We start from the raw sequence: 20,839 nt of genomic DNA on the forward strand, positions 1-20,839 counted from the left end.
GACTTGGAGGTGATGAAGGTGCTTACCTTGGTCCCTGTGAGAATCAATAAAAGTAACAAAACACTGAGTACTTGAGTGTCACACTGAGTGCCAAGATCCCAGGGTTTGCTTTATAAACATATTCTCTTTAATTCTCACAACTGAGAAAGTAGGAACTTTTGTTTTACTACTGGCAGAACCCAGGGTCAAAGTGATGAAGTGGGTTCCCCAAGATCACACAATGGAGAAGTGCCTGAGTCAAGAGGGATTCATACCCCTCAGTCTAGTTCCAAAACTTGAGATGTTTAATCTATTTACCTCGGTACACAAAGCCTTCAGCCTGAGGCAGACACACAGAGAATTCCAAGGAGTCCCAGCTGCCTTTAGCTTTGTTGGAATCATCAACACAGCCATTTACCCATGTACCATCTGCCCTTGTAGTTCTCACTGGAATACCCTTATCTGTTACCGCCATTAGCTTCCTCCACTGGAGGCTTTTCTCTCAGCTGCAACTGATTATATCCCAAGGCCACATCTTCCATTTGAGCACAGCAGAGAGCTACAACCTTCGAGAATCAGTGATTCTGAGCTGGGTCTCTCCACTCTCAGCGGCTGAGTGACAGATAGCCTCTGATACCATCTAACAACCAGGTAGGAGGTTTAACTTTCTCAGGTGTTTGTAACCTTCAGCTTGAAGAGCAGAGACAGCCCAGAGGACCTGGCAGAAAGTGATAATGGAGATCTTTGTACTCCTGGTCTCACTGGGTAGCAGCTTGCCTCTGCTCCATTCGTGGACCCGCTGCCTGTTGGGGCAGGTTGAGAAGACCATTGCTACACACCAGCCTTCTTCCTGCACTCTGCATGTGTTCTGAACCTGCATCCTCTCTTTCAACCTCTCTGTGTCTGCACCAAGGATCTTTCGGTAAAAAAACACACTCCTTAACACGAATCCTCACTGGAGTGCCTGGCAAGCTCTGGCACGTCTGAGGTCCTTGTTCCAGATTCCACAGAAGAGCTGACTGGCCCAGCCTGCTCATGTTCCAAGTTTGCAGGGCCGTGGACGACAGATGTGTCAGAGAATAGGGTGATTCAGACAGTACTTCTTGGAAGCCATTTGCTATCAGTTCCCCAAGGGCATCTTCCTAAACCATACAATCCCAGTTAAAATGGGCTCTGGAATGCTACACCATTGTTGCTTATTGCTTAAGGCCTGGACCACACTCTTGTGCTGCCTGAGGAGATAATTTTAGAGTGTGCACAGATACAACATCAAGTGGCATGGCTGGATGCTGAGAAAGCTGCTGATCCTTTTTCCCTACTTTTTCCCTTGCTGCTGTCTGAAGAAAGTTTTGATACAGTATAGTGGTAGATCTCCATTTCCCCACTGTTACTAATATCCCCCACTTTTTGGGGGGGGCATCCAAACATGGACTTGAAACTTAATGTCCCTTTTTAACAGAGGGAACAGTGTTGAGCATACCCCATAAGGTCCCTGGGAGTTCATTATTTTGATTTCATTTTTCATGTTAAACTTCTGCTTGTTGCAAGTCAAATTGGTTTTCCCAATTAGCAAACAAAGAGATACAAATATTCTTTTTAAGATACAGTCTGCATAAGAAAAATTAAAAGTAGGTCATTTAAAAGAGAATTACAGCAGTGGCCACAGCCAAGTTTCCCTAAACACAGACGAGGTGTTGGGTTTGTTGCAGGCACTGTTAAAACTCTGTTCCTTGGATTCAAACATCCTGTCCTTGGCAAAGTAAGGCTGCGTGAAAACACATTTCTTCGGTTGCTGATGTATATAGCTCGTTATCTAGACGAGCCTCTGAGGCAGATGAGCTGTTTAATCAGTGATTACCAGTGGAATATAACATGATGTGGCCTTCCTTCTACTCTTCTACCCCTTTCTGGTCTATTTTTCTTCAAGTTAGTTCTCCTCAGAGATGTCATAAATGGAAAGGATTCACACTTTGTGGAAATAAGAACTTCATGGTAGCCATGTTTCCAGCATAATCATGGACTCAATTCTCTCAGATTTAGAACTCAGTGTCCTTCATTTACCACCCATTGAAACGTAACCTTTCCTCAGGATTCACAAATCCTTTTTCTCTTCTAGTGATTTCAGCAGTGCCCAAAGGATGACTCAATTAATCAACATTAATAACTCTGTAATTTGCTCACTCTGCAGCTATTTTCCTAAGATACTCTCATGTACCCTTGCAGTCACAACCACTCCTTTTATAAGTAAAATGATAATCACTTCCCAGCGAGTAGATGAGATCATGGAATTAACAACTTTTATCTCTTGTTGGGTGCTCACTTTTTACCGCTACACAGATGCTGACATTTCAGCTATCCTGACAAGTATAAATTTGGTAAGTAGCCAGTATCCACAGATCCATGTCATATTCTTAAAAAAAAATAGAGCATGTCTCAGAAAATTCAGAGTCACAGAGAAGGGGTACATTCTGAGGAACGAAGAGGCATGGTGTCGTGTCACCTTATCTATTATACTTGCCTTAACAAACTGTCTGGATTATATTTGCTCTTATTGCTGACCAAACACATTGAACCTCACAATGTCCATTCTAAAAGCTTTGTTCCCCACAACGAGTAAGAAGTCTGTTTTATTCAGTTTTTGAGTGGATATTTATGTCAATTGTTGGATATGCATTGTTTATCTTTTGGGAGCATGATTTGAAAATGGAATCTATAGGAGTGTTTTACTAAGATGTCTCTGATGAGTGCCAGTGTTGAAATTTCTTGTCAGTTTTTTTTAGTGAAAGCAAGTCATGCAACTTGAATAAGATTGTAAGATAAAGATAACAAGATAATCAGGGATATAAAGAATCTCAAAGCCTAAGATTATCTAAGTATGATGTCGTGTTTTGTATATATATATATACTATCTTCATTGTTGTTAATATTTTGCTCTCTTCTCTCTGGAAAGATCTCTGATGATTCAATGGTGAATCAGTAGGTTTCTAGTAGTCAAGAGATGGCTTACTCTAAGAAATCATACCCTGATCACACACTGATAGGTATCTTTCAATCCATTGTAGAAGGTGATTTTTTTTCCTTTTTATACTTCTCTTACTCTCATTTCTTGGCATATTTACTGCCAATTTCCTAATTTTGTTTAATTTTATAAAATGCTATATAAATCAAAATAATCACTGAGAAAATTTTTACTCAATCCATACAGGTACGATTTTTCATGTATAGATTTGATTAAATTATTTTCCAATTCGAGAAAATTTTTTCCATTTCAGTGTTCAATCCATTTTAATATTTTATTGCATTATATATTTTATCTCTAAATTGATAGTCAAGTTCAATACATGTATGCATCAATAAATTATTCAGTATGTACATGTCAGTAAGGTGTGTTCCCAGGCACTCTGCTATGTACTATTAACTCACTATGGTTTTCTCTTCCAGAATAAGTTATTGGATATATTTTAGTTCAGTTCAGTCGCTCAGTTGTGTCCTACTCTTTGCGACCCCATGAACCACAGCACACCAGGCCTCCCTGTCCATCACCAACTCCCAGAGTCCACCCAGACCCATGTCCATCAAGTCGGTGATGCCATCCAACCATCTCATCCTCTGTTGTCTCCTTCTCCTCCTGCCCTCAATCCCTCCCAGCATCAGGGTCTTTTCAAATGAGTCAGCTCTGCATGATGTGGCCAAAGTATTGGAGTTTCAGCTTCAACATCAGTCCTTCCAATGAACACCCAGGACTGATCTCCTTTAGGATGGACTGGTTGGATCTCCTTGCAGTCCAAGGGACTCTCAAGAGTCTTCTCCAACACCACAGTTCAAAAGCATCAATTCTTTGGTGCTCAGCTTTCTTTATAATCCAACTCTCACATCCATACATTTAGTTTATTCTAATAAACATTTCTTTTAAGTAAACTTTAACTAAAAAGATCTGCAACAATAGTACTTTGTTTGAAATGCATAAAGTAAGTGACCTCTCAGTATTTTTATTTGTAATAGCCTTCTTATATAGAAACTTGGTTTGTATCTATTATCACTTAGAAGTGGTTTTCATAATTTCTGTTTAATTTCAAAGGTTTTGACTTTTTTCCATTTTTCCATCACATTTCTTTTTTTTTTTTTTTTTATGCTTCAAAAGACATAAGTCTTAACTTTTATTGAAGACAAAGTTATATACAAATCATGTTCCCTAGAAATGATAGCTGAATAAAAAGAGACAAGTGGCTCCTGGGTCATTGTTTCAGGTTAGAGGGATTAAAAGTTGAAGGATGTCATCTGGAGTTAAAATACACAGGCATTTTACAGTGGCAGAGAATTTAAACATTCTTTTGCAAACTGAAAAGAAAGGCTCAAGAATTGTAGTTTATTATGTTAAGAATGATAAAAAGCCAAAAAGGTAGAGGCACCAAGTGCTGTTCACCCTTTTCTCTGGTAAAGAAACAAAAAGAATTTCCTAGAGGGCTAAGTTTTGAGTGCTTCAGCTAGACATCTCAGGAGGACACAATTTTTAAATGCCAACATCTGTCCTGGATATATTTTTTAAAATATCTTCTTTTATTCTGCCAATGCGTAGATCAATGTGACGGTTCAGGTGTTCTCCAGAAGTTCGCAGGTTCTTACCAGATTCTCCTCTTTACCCTCTTTGTGGTGCTGGCATCAACAGCTTTCCTCTTTCTAGGTAAGGAGTCCTTATATTCAGCACCGTGGAATTTAGACTTGGAAACTGCCTTCATTTTATTTCACAAATTGCCCCAAATGACTCTAGAATCCACTCTTCTGGTTGCCCCTGAATATGTGAGGTAGGAACTTCCTTCTGTAAGCCTTGCTTTTCCTCCTGTAGGTTGGCAGAGGACAGTAGAGCAGCCAACACACAAAACTACTGTTTGTGCATGGCTAAAGACGGTGGTGATTTTATAGCATCCTGGGCATTTTACATCCATGAAATAGGAATTGGGGCTCTGCACCAGGTGCTTCTTCTTGTGTTTCCTCTTCTCCTCTTCTGGAGAGGGATGAAGAAGATCCTTTGCGAGAGGCATGTTCTCGTGAGGAGGTCGTCACCGCCGGAAAGGTCCATCACATTTCTTAGTGTTCATGTTTTTCAAATTTTTGTTTGTATTTCAGTAACACTGCATTTAAATTTTAAAATAGAAGAAAGCTTCTTAAAAAATTAATATTGATTTTTAATTTTATTGCATATATGCATGCCCATCATTTCTTGTTAATTATAATATTTTAAATGATTTTAAAAGGATTTTTAGTTATATATGGGTCAACTTTGAGTGTGAAGATGTACTTCTTCATTTTCTCAAAATAAATATATTCCTAATATAGCATTGAAAATGCCAGACACATCACCACTCTTATAAATCTTTTGAATATGTCTATAAAGTACAAATTCTGTTTTATTATGACAATTGCATTAACATTTCACACTAACAAATACCAATAACTTAAAATTCAATGTTTCTACTGTTTATAAAATTTATTTTTCATAATCATTATCTTTAAATCTTAAGCAGCATACTCCCATTTTATATTTACATTATGCATCTTAGTTTTCTTTATTTCAAAGATTTGTCTTACATCCTTGTGTTGTATTTGTCATATATATGTGTATGCTAAGTCACTTCAGTCATGTCCGACTCTTTGTGACCCTGTGGACAACAGCCCACCAGGCTCCTCTGTCCATGGGATTTCCCAGGCAAGCATACTGGCGTGGGCTGCCATTTCCTCCTCCAGGGGAGCTTCCCAATCAGGGATCAAACACACATCTCTTACATCCCCTGCACTGGCAGGCAGATTCTTTACCACTAGCGCCACCTGGGAAGCCCCGTTTGTCGTCTATATGATGGTGTAACTAGGTCCTTTGGGATAATTTTCCCCATTTCCTAATATAATTGTGTTTCTTTGATAGCTTTAACATGTTCTCCATTGCTTCCAATAAATGTATAAGTACAGCCTGGGCCATTGATCAAATTCACTCTGGTCACAGTTCTCCATAGGCAGGGCTGAGTCTTTTTTTTTTTTTTGGTTGCACCAGGCAGCATGTGGGATCTTAGTTTCCTGACTAGGGATTGACTCTGCACCCCATGAATTGGAAGTGTGGAGTCTTAACCACTGGACTGCCAGGGAAATCCCATGGACTGAAACTTTTGACTGCAACATCAACATATGCCCTAAAGTCTGAGTGTCTGTGTTTTTCAAAGTTAATGTCTGATGCAGTAAAAATTTGTATTCTAAGGCAAGTCAAGGATAATTTAAATATGAAAAATTTTCTCTGTCCTTTGACCTCCCTTTCCCCTCTAATGTATCATATATCTGCATTATGCACCCCCCAAACCTCCCCATTGGCAGAAATACCTGCTTAACCCATAAACAGCAACATTTTCCTAGCACCAACAGGACAATGCCTTAAGAGATAATGTGCCTGGGCTTCCCTGGTGGCTCACCGGTAAAGAATCCTCCTGCTAATGCAGGAGACAAGGGTTCCATCTGTGATCCAGGAAGATCCCACATGCCTCAGAGCAACTAAGCCCATAAGCACAACTGTTGAGCCTGTGCTTTAGATCCCAGGAGCCACACAACTAGTGAAGTCCCTGTGCCCTAGAGCCCATGCTGCACATCGGGAGGCTACTGCAGTGAGAAGCCTGCACACCCCACTAGAGAGTAGCCCCTGCTGGCCGCATCTAGAGAAAAGCCCAGCAGCAAGGGAGACCCAGCATTGGAAAGAAACTTTCATGCAGAAAGAGTGCTCAGCGTTACTTGACTCTTTGCTGCCCCGAGGACTGTAGCCCGCCAGGCTGCTCTGTCCATGGGGTTTTCTAGGCGAGAACACTGGAATGTGTAGCCATTTCCTACTCCAGGGAATCTTCCTGACCCAGAGATCAAACCCGTGTCTCCTCCATTGGCAGGCAGGCAGATTCTTTACACTGACCCACCAGGGAAGCCCCACCAATCAGTTAATCCAACCCAATTAGCTGCAGAGGACAGTGGCACAAAAGAGAAAAGTTCAGTGGGGTAAAAAAGATATTGGATGGAAAAAACCCTAATTACAATTTGACCCACTGTGTCCTAGAAAAATTAATGGGTCTGCGCTTCCCTGGCAGTCTAGGGGATAAGAGTCTGCGCTTGCAATGGAGGGAGTGCAGGTTCGGCCCATGGTGGGGGAACTAAGGCTTCATAAAAGGAAACAATCAATCTAAGAAAGAAATGGAACATTTTACTCAGGCCAAATAGGATTATAACCCAGGAACATGCTCTCAGAAACCTCCAAGAACTGTTACGCTTGTTAAAGATCAAAGCATAATGATGTAGCATTATGTAACTTTTTGTGACAGAAAGTTACTTTAAATGCCATAGATAATTGGTAAAATCTAGATCTGTAAGTACAAAGTGGTAGGTTATCATGATCGCTTACACCATCAAGGAGGCATGTTATCTTTTTTTAAAAGTTAGTCGCTCAGCCCTGCCCATCTCTTTGCAACCCCATGGACTGGGGGGTGCCCGCCAGGTTTCTCTGTCCAGGAGATTTCCCAGGCAAGAATGCCAGTCTCCGCGCATGGGATTCTCCAGGCAAGAATACTGGAGTGGGTAGCCATTCCTTTCTCCAGGGGATCTTCCGGACCCAGGGATCGAACCCAGGTCTCCTCCACTGCAGACAGACTTGACCGTCTGAGCCACCAGGGAAGCCCTTCTGCATGTTCGTCAAAGGGAAATGCCTGATACCTTTCTTTCTTTGGCCTGAGACAGTTTGCGCACAGCTGCCCCAGCCTCCTCGCGGAGGAGCGCAGCAGGCTGGCCCGGAAGCGGGAACTACCGGACTCAGAACTCCTCGCGTCGAAGGCCGTGCCCTTTACGGGCTCGGGGAAGCGGAGCTTCCGTTCGGGCACGACGGCTGGGGGCGGGGCCTCCTGACTCCGCCTCCCGGCGGCCATTTTAGCTGCCCCGGCTGTGGCTGGCCCGGAACGCTAGGCTGGGGCGGAGGTGACGCGGCTGAGGAGGTCCGCGGGGAGGTGCTGTCTCCGCTGCACAGAGGCGGGCCCGAGGTTCGGCGCCTCCCGGTGTGCCTCGCTCCAGGCCCGGGAGCGAGACCGCGGCGCGGGTATCCCCCGCCTCTCGAGCACTCCGGCACCCTGCGCCCAGAAGTCCGATGGCGGCGGCGCCGGCGTTGAGGGACGCGCCTCAGGTAAGCGCTCGTCCTCCGGGCCCGCACCGCCCTCAGCCCACCCAACGCTAAAGCCCCGAGCGCCGGACGCCTGTTTCCGCTCCCACAGTTCAGGTCCCCGGGTCCAGGACGGTGAGGCAGTCGTGGGTGGGGCCTTGCTTCTGACAGTTTGGTGGCGCTTCGGAGAGGGTGCAGGCAGAGGGACCCGCAAGTGCAGAGGCTTGGACGTAGAACTTAGCTGGGTGGATTCGGGCATCCTGGGGTCCATCTGATGTCTGCAGGGAATAAACAACATCAGGCAGCTGTTAAGCCTGGACTAGTAGAGTGCAAGTTGTTCATTACTGTGAGAACTCTAGAAGCGATAGGTAGGTTTAAGAAAGAAAGTGCAGAATCCACGTCAGAGGTTAAAGTGTTTTCAAAAGCTGTTTAAAGGAAAAAGATGCAGAGACATCAAATTGATGACTCCGGGGTGCTCTGGCCTGTTTGATTTAGCCTGGAGAATAAGATCAGGGGGAAATGTGGTCATTTGTGAGCATCAGTAGGCCTGAGGTGCGCCACCAATGGCCTAGGCTTTGGATGAGGGTTAGGTGGACAGAAGAAGGTTGTGACAGATAAGGGAACAGCAGGTACAGCCTCAAAGTGGAGTAGGGCCGTGGATGTCGGAAACGAACAGGCGATGTGTGTGGTTGAGTCTCAGGTAAGAAATGGAGCCTCTCAGGGAGGCCTTTAATAGAAGATTTTGGCGCTGCCACTGCTACTGGGAGCCATGAGAGGTCTAGGGAATTACTAGATCCTGTATGAATTTGCCAAACATACTCTGGATGCTGTCTGCTAAATTGTGGTGTAAGTCCTAAAATTAAGTCCCAGTTTTATATGCTGCCTGGACATGTGTTAAAACTGGTAGGACCTCAAATGACCGGAGCACCAGTTCCCCACCTTCCTCTGCCCCAGTGGATAGGGTCTCCTTAACTAAACAACCCTTTTCATAAAGGGGCTGAGGTATAGTTCCTGCTTATCCCGCTGTAGTGGGTTTCAGTGCCCTGTTAGCCAGCCCTTTGGGGTTATTTAGAAAAGAAACTTGCATCCTCCTTTGGAGAGCAGGGGCACCTTACCTTCTTGGTACTATAGAGCTTACGTCCCACAGCTCTTGGTTGTCCACTGTTTTCCAGAGTGTAACACCTTGTAGCCCTGTGTGGTGTGTGGTGTTCTCCTCTTCTAGCTGTGGATATATAGGATTAATAAGATGCTACTGATAACATCTGTCCAGTGTTAGTTGTCCTATGTTTGGTCATCACTATAACTCTAGGCAGGAATCCCATCCTCACCAGTGGAGTGAAAAGGATGTGATCAAAATACTTCAACATGAGGGGAGGCCAAGGAGAGGCTTATAGAGTGGGATGGTGAGGTGGTGCTGGCTGTGGGCACGTGCCTGTGGTGTCTGGAGATAAGAGGGATGTGCAATCTAGAGAGTGATGTGTACATGGAGAGGGTGTATGTCTGATGGTCCCAGGTCCCTGGTATTGTGATTTACATGACCTTGACCATACCAGGGTTATTGCCTGGCAGGAGTGTTGGATTCCTCTATGTCAGGCCCACAGTTTAAGTATCTGTTTGTGCACCTGTCTCTTGTTGCTGGTGGCTGGACCCCATAATCAGTGGCCCTGTAGGGAGACAATGGCATCAGGGCCTAGTTTCTCCTCTGACTGGGGAGATTGGGAGGAGGATAGTCATAGAATAGATATATGGGGGAATGGATTGTAGGTCCTCTTGAGAGTGGCTTGTTTGTGATTTCATCTGTCCCAATTATGACAGGGTAGTGTGACTTTTGAAGATGTGGCCGTGAACTTTTCCTGGGAGGAATGGGGTCTCCTTGACGAGTCTCAGAAACGCCTGTATCATGATGTGATGCTGGAGAACTTGGCACTTATAAGCTCCCTGGGTAAGAACCTTAAACCCACCCTTGTGCCGTGAGCTAGTCTCCGCCCTTTCTTTTTGTCCACTGGCAAGTCTCCTTTCTCACATCAGGACCCTGGGCACTGCTTCCTTCCTCAGTTCCCTCAGTAGGTGTTGTGGTTGGTAGGGCTGAGGAATGAGGACTGCCCTCTTTTCTCCTTGACAGATCCAAGACCTGCTACCCCTTGCCTTGCAGGGATGGATCCAGAGTCAGGAGTCTTTCCACCTTGTTTACCCTCTCCATAGCCAGGTGAATTTTCCAGATCCAAGGTACCAGTCTACCCCAGGTTCTAATTCCTTTCTCTGGCTGACATTTCCTCATTCTTGCTTGTTCCAGAAATTGCTGTCATTGACCTGCTCCTTTTATATGGAGCATGGGCTATTCTTGCAAGATACTCCTCTGAAATTCTTTTTGTAATATTTAATTTTATGTCTTGTGCTGAGTTATTTTTGGCCAGTGCTGGCTGCTTTTCTGTCCTGTCTTTATCATAGTCCTTGAATCATCCAGGTTTTTCATAGTTACTCATCAAGAGGATGAAGTAGAGAGGCTCACAGAACAGAAAGGACTCCCAACTACAGCACATGGAACTTGGACATAGTCTGGTCCTGATAAATGGCCCCTGGGGGAGGGTGTAATGTCAGGGCTATATACAGATCATACCAGAAAGCTATTCTCTGACTAGCCTTTGGGTGCCAATCACAATGGCTGCCATACTTTCTCCTTGCACTTCCCCATTCTTTGGTTAGCCACCTTCTCAACACTGTTACTTGTCACTTCTTTTTTTTTTTTTTTTTTAAAGATCTGTTTATTTGTTGGCCGTGGTGGGTCTTCGTTGCTGCACAAGGACTTCCTCTAGTTGTGGCGGGCGCAGGGCCTCTTCACTGCGGTATGCAGGCTTCTTATTGCCCTGGCTGGCACATGGGCTTAGTTGCTTCTCCTCATGTGGGATCTTCCCAGACCAGAGATTGAACCTGTGTGCCTTGCATTGCAAGGCGAATTCTTAACCACTGGACCACTACGGAAGCCCTACTTGTCACTTCTTATTTCCAACTTAGGGCTAATTCTTACCTCCCTGGACTCCATTCCTCAGTGCTTTTTCACACTGCTTCTTCTGCAGTGCTGTCCAACATCAGCCTATACCTTTTATGTCATAAGGTATGTACATTTTTAATCCTTCAACACCAGCTGCTCTGTTACAGTTGGATTTTCCTGAGCCTGAATATAACCTGCTACATAGTATTCATGTGTCACTACCAGTCAAGGTCCTACTGAAAATTGTTTGCAGAATGAGCTGTAGACCCTGCCTCTTCTTGTGCCACTCTCCATGGTTGTGTCCTTTACTTTGTGAGGACTTCCCCATTCTGTAATCTTTAAAAGCCCAATGCTGCTAAGCAGCCCCATCCTTAACTTGAACGCAACCACGTTATCTTACAAACAATCCCATTGACTCATTCCTGGATTTATAATGCCCACATTTGTAATGGGGCTTTTTCTTTGCACAAAGTCACTATGTATGTCACCAGCATTTCTCTGCTTTCAGGTTGTTGGCCTGGAGAAGAGGATAAGGAGGCATTTTCTGAACAGAGTATTTCTGATCAAGGATGCTCACAGATCAGGATTGCTAAGGCAGGTCTGTCTCCCCAGAAGGCCAACCTCTATGAGATATGTGGCCCGATCTTGAGTGACATTTTTCACTTGGCTGAGTACCAGGAAACACACTGTGGGCAGGAACTCCACGTGAGTGGGATATGTGAGAAGCCATTCTGTTTTAGAGTAAACTTTCATCAGCACCAAAAGCAGCATATTGGAGAGAAACCATTGAGAAGTGATGTGAGGAGAGCCTTGTTTGTGAACAGCTGCAAAGTCTATGTGTCAATGAAGCCCTTTACCCTTGGGAATATTGGGAAGGACTTCCTGGGCAACTCAGGATTTCTTCACCAACAGGCCACACACACCTGGCACAAGTCACATAGTGGAACTAAGTGTGAGACTTCCTTTCTGAGGGGTAAAAATCATTATAATTGGGGAGACTACACAAAACCTATGAGTGGCAAACACACACTTGTTCAGCACCAGAGAGTCCTCACTAGAGAAAGATGTTACGTGTGCAGCGAATGTGGAAAATCATTTAGCAAAAGCTCTCATCTCATTAGACATCGGAGCGTTCACACTGGAGAAAGGCCTTATGAGTGCAACGAATGTGGCAGATCTTTTAGCCAAAGCTCAAACCTCATTCAGCATCGGAGAGTTCACACTGGAGAAAGACCTTACAAGTGCAGTGAATGTGGGAAAGCCTTTATCCAAAGATCACATCTCATTCAGCACTGGAGAGTTCACACTGGAGAAAGGTCTTATGAGTGTAAAGAATGTGGGAAATCTTTTAACAAAAGCTACAGCCTCATTCACCATCAGAGTGTTCATACCGGGAGAAGGCCTTATGAATGTGGTGAATGTGGGAAGTCATTTTCCCAAAGCTCTGTGCTCCTTCAACATCAGAGAGTTCACACTGGAGAAAGTCCTTATGAATGCAGTGAATGTCAGAAATCTTTTCGACAAAGCTCTGCACTCCTTCAGCATCGGAGAGTTCATACTGGAGAAAGGCCTTATGAGTGTGGTGAATGTGGGAAATCCTTTAGATATATCTCCAACCTCATTACACACCGTAGAGTTCACACGGGAGAAAGGCCTTACGACTGCAGTGAATGTGGGAAATCCTTTAAGAAAAACTCTTCACTCCATCAACATTGGAGAGTTCACAGTGGAAAAAGACCTTATGAGTGCAGTGAATGTGGGAAAGCATTTCGCCAAAATGTTGTCCTCCTTCAACATCAGAGAATTCACACTGGAGAAAGGCCTTACAAGTGCAATCAGTGTGAGAAATCCTTTAGATACATATCCAACCTCACTACTCATCGGAGAGTTCATACTGGAGAAAGGCCTTATAAATGTAGTGAATGTGGAAAATCGTTTAGCCAAAGCTCTAACCTCATCACACATCGGAGAATTCACTCTGGGAAAAGGCCTTACAATTTGGGGAATCTGTTGAGTTCTTTACCTACAACTCCAGTCTCTTAAAACACTGGATCAGGGCCTTATGAATGCAATGAAAGTGATAAGGCCATTAACCCAAAGTCTTGACTCTTTGGAACCACAGATTTCAGAAGGGAAAAACACCTTACATGTGTAGGATCGTACAATTTCCGTTTTCAGCGGATCTACTCTTGAGATCCTTCCTGGTGGTACCATCTGAATTGAACATCATACATCCAAACATCTGCAAACATCCCAGGTATGTGGGAGCTACATTGTACTTTTTAACCTGACCTCTTGCCAGACTTCTGTTGCTGACAGTTTCTGTGGCCAAAGCCATGTCACTTCTCCCACCTGGCAGGTTTCAGCCACCCCAGAGTGTTCAGGAAAGGAACCTTGATTTTTCCCATTCATGGGAGGGACTGTGAGAAGCCAGAGAAGCACTCATTTCCTCTCATAGCTTTAACGAGTTATGTCACTCACATGACCCATTCTGGGCCCAGAGGACTCTGCTTGTTGCCCAAGGCTTCCCAGGAAAGACTGCAGAGCTTTCTGGTTCTAATCTGTGGCCTGACTGTGTATTTTCTGGGTTCAGAGGTCAGTCTAAGGAAGGAGTAGCCATTGTGACAGCCGTCAGTGCTTCTGAAAATAGCATGAAGTTGTCCTGTTCACAGGGGATATTGCCTTGTGTGCGCTGGTGAGGAACACACTCCCAGGCCCTGCAGTGGAGCTGTGTGCTCTCACGTGCAGAATGCTGTAGGTGGTGTCACTGGCTGTAAGATTACGGTGGGAATGGTAATTGTTACAGAAAGTACTAGATTCATAGTGGGAGCAGGACACTCTTACAGACTGGTTGGATGTGCCCATTTAAAAGAGCCTCCACAGTGTCCCAGTCATTGTGGCTGTGAAGGATGAACATGTACAGAAATCCTCAGGCCTTCTAAATTGTGCATTTGTATTAGCAGAGAGCATTACAGGAGAAAATAATCCGAAAGTTTTGTGGTTTCTGTAATCTCTCTGAGCTGTCCTCCTCAAGGCCATTTCTGTGCAGATAGAAAAGTGAGGATAGAGAGAAGGCGTATCTTTTCAGTGAGTAGCAGACATTGTGACAGTATTTCTGTTGAGTCACGTTGGGAACAGTCTTCATTACTTATATTTTTGACCGCTGAGGCCAGCTGCCCCTCCCAAAACATGAGGCAGAAAGTGATGAAGTCAATATCGGGAATTTATTTAAATGGTAAGAAATCCAGATTTGAATATATTTTTAAGTTTTAATAACATAAAAATACTTGCAGTAAAATGCACATAGTTAAAGTATACACTTTGATAAGTTTTGACATTTATACAAATACATGAAACCATCATCACATCCATAAAAAAACCAATCTACTTTCATTTTTACCTTGTTTCCTTTTTTGATGCCACTCTGACCTCTAGTCAACCACTGGTTTGTTTTTCTTTAGATAAGTTTTAATTGTCTAAAATTTTATATGATTAGAATCACGAAGTGTTTATGCTTTTCCTCTCAGGTACCCTTATGTGAAATATTTATCAGTGAGTAGTTCGTTTTTTTTTATATTGATGAGAACTCTGTTCTGTGGATATACCACTATTTGTCCATTCATCTGTTTATCCATATTTGAGTTCCCAGTTTTTGACTGTTGCAAGTAAAACTGCAGACATTTGAATATATTAAAAGTTGTTCACATGGTTATGTTTCACTTTTCCTGTATTAATACTTTGGGCTGCAATGCCTGAGTTACAGGCTTAGTGAATGTGTGACTTTTTAAAGAACATTATACTATGTTAAGGTAGGAGAGGTTACACAAGAAAAAGATGAAAAAACCCAGCAGTCTTCCTGATCCAGGTGATAAGAGGCATTAAGGAATTACATCTGTACAGACCCTGAGTCCACAGAGGGGAGAACACTATTTGCCATGCATTTTATCATGCAGGCTACTCCTGATATCTGTAGAAAATTACAAAAGCTTGAGCTGGGCCCCAGACCCCATTGTCAACCTTGGTAGAGGAGGCCTTCAAGGTCTAACTACCAAGACTTGATGGAGGAGGCCAATAAGCATAAAAGACTAATAAATAAAATGCAGCTCTTGGCTGTTTTGATTCAGCCACCACCTCGAGGGGACCTTGAAGGACTGAGAAAGCTGGACAAACCCCCAGGAAGCCACCTGGGCCTGAACCAATGTGCTTTTGTCAGAAAGGGGGACACTGGAAGGGGGATGTCTTGAGTGCCCTCCTGGGGGACACCCAAGGGGCAACCCCGACCAACCCCAGTTCTCTGTGAATAAGTTGGATGAGCGAGCTCACACAGTGACTGATGGGGCCCGAGTGCCTGCCTGGATATAGATCCTGCTTGATCCATTTTCACTACCTCAGCAGAGCCTTGGGTCACCCTTGATGTAACAGGTAAAACTGAATTCCTTGTAGACACTGGAACTGCCTGCTCTGCTCTGACTTGGCCACCTGGCCCTTTTTCCATCTGTGGGCTGTACTATGACAGCCAAATGGAGGGCGGTTTAATCTCTCCATGGCTTCCCAGGTGGCACAGTGGTAAAGAATCTGCCTGCAATGCAGGAGACTCGGGTTCAATTCCTGGGTCAGGAAGACCCCTTGGAGAAGGATAAGGCAGCCCACTCCAGTATTCTTGCTTGGACAATTCCATGGTCAGAGGAGTGTGGTAGGCTTCAGTCCATGGGGTCGCAAAGAGTCAGCCACCGCTGAGCACATCAGCACATCCTGTAATCTAATATGGTTGTTTCCCTTTGTATTCTTACAGAAGAGTTTGGGACTTCCCGTTCTTCCACATCCTTGCCAATATGTTTAGTCTTTTTAAACTTTTGACTTTTAGAATAAATGTGTAGTGTTATCTCAGTGTTGTTTTAATTGCATTCCTCAGATGTGGAGCGTTTTTTCATTTTTTAAATTCCCCACTAGTGTGTGTCCTCGCGGTAACTTTCATCCACTTTTATAGAAGTAATTTTGGCTGTTTCTCTTTTTATTAGCAAGATAATGAAACAACAAAGACTTAATTTGAAATTTCATTCTTTAGGGATGTAATTCTAGCTATTTTTAAATTCTGAAATACTATCTTCTAATTTTTTTCTGCTGTATACTGTGCAGTGGCCATGTACAGCATATTTTAAGTTTAATCTGCATTACTAACATAGTCCCCATAATCAAGCCAAGAATTACATTATTTGCAGTTTCCCCAATGTGAATATTCCTACTGCTGTCAATTTAAAACTTCTAATGTGGTATCACTGAACATGGAGTTTGAGAGTGGACAACATACCAGTATATTGTGTTTCCTCTGTAGTGATATTTTATGGGCTTCCTAGGTGGCACAGTGGTAAAGAATCCCCCTACCAGTGCAGGAGACACAAGAGACACGGGTTCGATCCCTGGGTTGGGAAGATCTCCTGGAGGAGGAAATGGCAACCTACTCCAGTATTCTTGCCTGAAAAATTCCATGGACAGAGGAGCTCTGATTCCTTATACTAAAACCTTCGAAGTAGGTCTACTCAAAAGGTAAGAAATAGGCCCAGAAAACAAACCAAAAAAAGTTGAGAATTTGACAACACACTTGTCACACATGTTTCTTCCTAAATTTATTCAGCCGTTGGGGTTACTATTGTGAAAGGAAAATCAAAATGGAGTCTATATTGAGCAGGACTTTCTAAAATGGGGTTGAGAGGCTATTAAGGAAGTGTGATTTATGCACCTCTCAGTCTGGATGGAATCTGTTCTTTTGACTACTTATTGTCCTAATGAAGCCATCTAGAACATCTGCCAGGAACTTAGGATGCTTATCAAACCCTTAGCCTAAAGTAACTCATGATCACCTATCTATACCTGTTGGACCCCAACCCTAAAAAACTCCTGATTGCTTAAGGACAAATATTTCCTAAATCCCATCAGACTCAATCACAGTTCTCACAAGGCAACTTGAAGAAGCTCATGGCTTTCTGTCTTTGTAAGCCCTTGAGTCTCTTTTCCCGGAACATTCTTTTGGGGTTACTTGATTCTGTGTCTCCTGAATTGCATTTCTTAAGACTCCAAATAAACTCTTTTCTTACTTGCAGCCTCCTGTGTTGTTTTTTGGTTGGCATTACGTGGTGTCAGAAGCAGGATACAGGACGCAGACCTGCACGAGCCCTCACCAACTCTGACATTGCCTTGGATTCAAATCAGGTGCCTAGAAGCCCTTTGAGCTTTTCATCTCCTTGGTAATCCCAGATCATGATGGTGAGTCTTCCTGTACTTAAGCCAGCTACCTTGGTAGAAGTTCCAGTTTCAACAAAGGGTGTCCTTTGTTGCTGACTTCTGTCCTCTAGGATTTTGTTTCTGGTTTTGTTTGAGTGGCCTCCGCTATTTTTAAAAATATTTTATTGAAGTATAGTTGATTACAATGTCATGTTAATTTCTTTTGTACAGCAAAATGACTCAGTAATACATAGATTCTTTTTCACTGTTTTCCATTATGGTTTGTCTGATGATATTGAATACAGTTCCATGTGCTATACAGTAGGACCTTGTTTATCCATCCTATGTATAATATAATAGATGGCCTCTGCTAATCCCACATTCCCAGTCCTTCCCTCTCCTGCCCCTATTCCGCCCTGGCCACCTCAGGCAATCTCTTACTATATATCTGTGAGTCTGTTTTTCTTTTATAGTGGCTCCATTCCACAGACAAGGAAAAGGAGGCTCCAGAACCAGCGGGCAGCCCTGCTGCTGGGATGAGGCAGAGCAGTGACCTGAACCCCGAGGCAGAAGAGTCTCAGCGGGGTGGCTGTCTGTCTGCGGAAGACCCAGGTGCAGCCTCCAAGAGGGACCCACAGAAGGGATCCCAGCTACTGTGGGGAGAGCTCCCCGACTGGCCAGAGCCCTCGGCCGCTGGAACTCTCTGCTGTCCCTGCAGCCCCCTGTGGGCCCCACCACCCCTCTGCAGACTCAACTCACAGCTGCCCCCTTGGGGGCCTCCCTCTGGGCCCAGCCCTGTCTGTCCTCTGAGAGCCCCCAAGGCAGCCCCATCATTATCCCCCTTTTGCACTCGGGGAAATGTCATGTGTGAGACTGGAGGGGCATCTCTTGCTGTGAGCCTGGCAGAGGTGGGCCTGCAGACATCAGTCCAAGGCTCACCCACCATGTCCCCCTTCCCCTCTGACCTGGTTGCACCCCAAGAAACCTCTCCTCGTTCCCTCGGGCTCCTCCTAGGGTCCCTCTCAGCCTCCCCTGGGGCCCTGCGGATTCTCTCCAGGTGCCGCTGGTCCCTGTGTTGATGTTCTCAGGTTGCCTGAGTCTCCCCACGGTCTGGGAGTTTTAAGCACCAGAAGATTACTTCCTCACATTTCTGGAGGGTGGAAGTCTGAGATCAAGGGGTTAACTGATTTTTTCGGAGGCTTGCAAATGCCTGTCCTCCTCCTCTGTCTTTCCATGGTCTTTCCTCCCACCTGGCCCCCACCCCACAGGCCCAGAACGTCTTCCCCAGGCGTCACCCCAGAGACATGACTGGCCCTTGCTGCCGCATGTGAGGCATCCCCAGGTCGTTGGTCTTCCTGCTCACGTCGCCTCAGCTGTCTCCTCCAGCCAGTGCCCCGCGCCTCAGCTGTCACCCAGTGATCACTCTCATGTGGACCCTGCAGGGGAGGCTCAGGACTAAGAATGTCCACTGTAACCGTCCCCAGTCCCTGTCCCGTGGCGCTTCTGTCACCCCCTCCAACTAGTGAGTGTAGTTCTCACCACTTACAGGTAAACAGAAAACCAGTGACTGAGAATGACATTCCCTAAGGACAGTCCCATTCCCTGCTAGGGAGCTAAACTTGACCCCTGGCCCTGAGTGGACTAGATGCGGTCTGGCCCGTCTTGTACATCTTGTGCCTTCAGCGTCCCACGCTGTCACACTACATCCCTAGGTACATGGAGCCAGGCTGCATCTAGTACGTGAAGGGTTTGTATCCAGCTGTGTCATGGTGTGGTACCGAACACAATCACACTGTTCATGTTTCCAGATGTGTCACATACAAATTATTTTATTCCACAGATACACACTTAAAAAGACAAGAGGTTGGACTCCCCTGGTGGCTCAGTGGTAAAGAATGTACCTTCAAGAAATCTGCTTCAAGAAATCCCACATGCTGAGGAGCAGCGAAGCCCGCGTGCGGCAACTGCTGAACCCAACATGCCCTGGAGCCTGGGCTCCGCAACACGAGGCGTCCTCTGCAATGAAGAGTAACCCCGGTGTGGTGCAACTTGAGAAAAGTCCTCTCAGCAACGAAGACCCAGCCCAGCCAAAAATAAATAAATAAAAAACAAAAGAGATTTACTTCTTGTTGAAAATGGGGAATGAGATCTCCTTCCTCTCAGAGCATTTGCCTTAGAAAACTTGTAGGAACTGTCTCATCTTTTTAAATGCATGTCTTTGCAGACGTCTAAGAAGGCCTTTCTTCAGCTGGTCTTTTTTTTTTCCTCCATGTTTAGGATTCATATGTCTTTCTCAAGAACCTGGCTCCCGACTCCTAACACTGAAGATGGGGAGATAGCTCACCAGGCAGTTCTGTTAGGAGGATAGGAGTCTCATCTAGTGGATGCCGTGCTCCAACTTTAAAAACTACCTTCAGTTACAGAGATGAGAATTTTGTGTTTCCTCTAGATAAAACCAATAAACTACACAGTCACCCCAATTACCAGGTAAAATTAGGACTCTGTGTGACAAATGGTATTGTCGACTCCTTTCTCGAGGACTAGGGGAGTTAGATTTTTTTTTCTGTCTTTACAGTTTCCTAGTGGATTGCCTGTGGTGCACTGTAATCCTTAAATACGTATTTTAACAATAAAATTGATTTTGTCTCTTTACTACCTTGTGAAAAAGATTTCTTGATTGGGAGAAATTTTTGTTTTCATTTCCCTAACAGTCATCATCACGCACCTCTCCACAGGGATCAAACCTCATCACCCATCTCATCAGCATCTAGTATACAGGATATATGGGGGAGGGGTGGTCAGTATCAGTTCAACAGTATCAGAGACACATCTAGAATGTGCCAAATTCAGACAAACTAATGAAAACAAACTGTAAGAAATGAGAATTTTACAAGGTAAGTGCACCCCATGTTTTAAGAGATCTGTGAGAGACAGTTAATGAACACTTCCAGAATATATTTTGGATTCTGATGGCAACTTATCTGATTTAAGAAACATTTTGAGACAATTCAGCTTTGATAAAATACTTACATTTTTATGATTACTGAGTTATGAAAAAACCTTTTAAAAAAGTCAGTTCTGCAGAGATTATACATTAAATGATGCTGTATGTGGAATTAGTACTAGGCCCCCCTTATCTGCAGCAGATAACATCCCAAGACCTCCAAGTGATTGCCTGAAACCAAGCCCTGCATCTACGGTTTCCCTATACGTATGCCTGTGATAAAGATTGACAACAGCTGAAACAGAAGTGAGGGACTTCCCTGGTGGTCCAGTGGTTGGAGCACCAAGGTCCCAATGCAGGGGCCGGGTTTGATCCCTGGTCAGGAAACGATCCCACGTGCCACAACTAAGACCCAGCACAGCCAAATAAACATGTACTTGTTAAGATAAATGTGGTCTCTCAAAATATATAATACTGTACTCACCTCTTTTGTGATGATGTGAGATGATAGAATGCCTGTGTGGATTACTAGGCAAACGTATAT

General features: G+C 44.4%; 2 protein-coding genes across 2 annotated transcripts; one reads left to right on the forward strand and one right to left on the reverse strand.

The window, feature by feature from the left end:
* Nucleotides 1-4,193: 4,193 nt before the first annotated feature.
* On the reverse strand, nucleotides 4,194-5,067 carry LOC136158974 (small ribosomal subunit protein eS27-like). Its single transcript, XM_065920825.1, has one exon. It carries the CDS (start codon nucleotides 5,016-5,018, stop codon nucleotides 4,722-4,724), a length of 297 nt encoding a protein of 98 aa, XP_065776897.1. The 5' UTR covers nucleotides 5,019-5,067; the 3' UTR covers nucleotides 4,194-4,721.
* Nucleotides 5,068-7,942: 2,875 nt separating this feature from the next.
* Nucleotides 7,943-19,966, forward strand: LOC136161865 (zinc finger protein 154-like). The gene is given in 7 exon segments (XM_065926995.1): nucleotides 7,943-8,167; nucleotides 9,959-10,085; nucleotides 11,641-13,037; nucleotides 13,039-13,389; nucleotides 16,487-16,676; nucleotides 17,231-17,393; nucleotides 17,825-19,966. Coding segments are annotated over 4 exon segments (1,668 nt in total). The 5' UTR covers nucleotides 7,943-8,131; the 3' UTR covers nucleotides 13,147-13,389; nucleotides 16,487-16,676; nucleotides 17,231-17,393; nucleotides 17,825-19,966.
* The last annotated feature ends 873 nt before the right edge of the window (nucleotides 19,967-20,839 follow it).

Source organism: Muntiacus reevesi, chromosome 2 (assembly GCF_963930625.1).
Source record: "Muntiacus reevesi chromosome 2, mMunRee1.1, whole genome shotgun sequence".
NCBI classification, from domain to species: domain Eukaryota; kingdom Metazoa; phylum Chordata; class Mammalia; order Artiodactyla; family Cervidae; genus Muntiacus; species Muntiacus reevesi.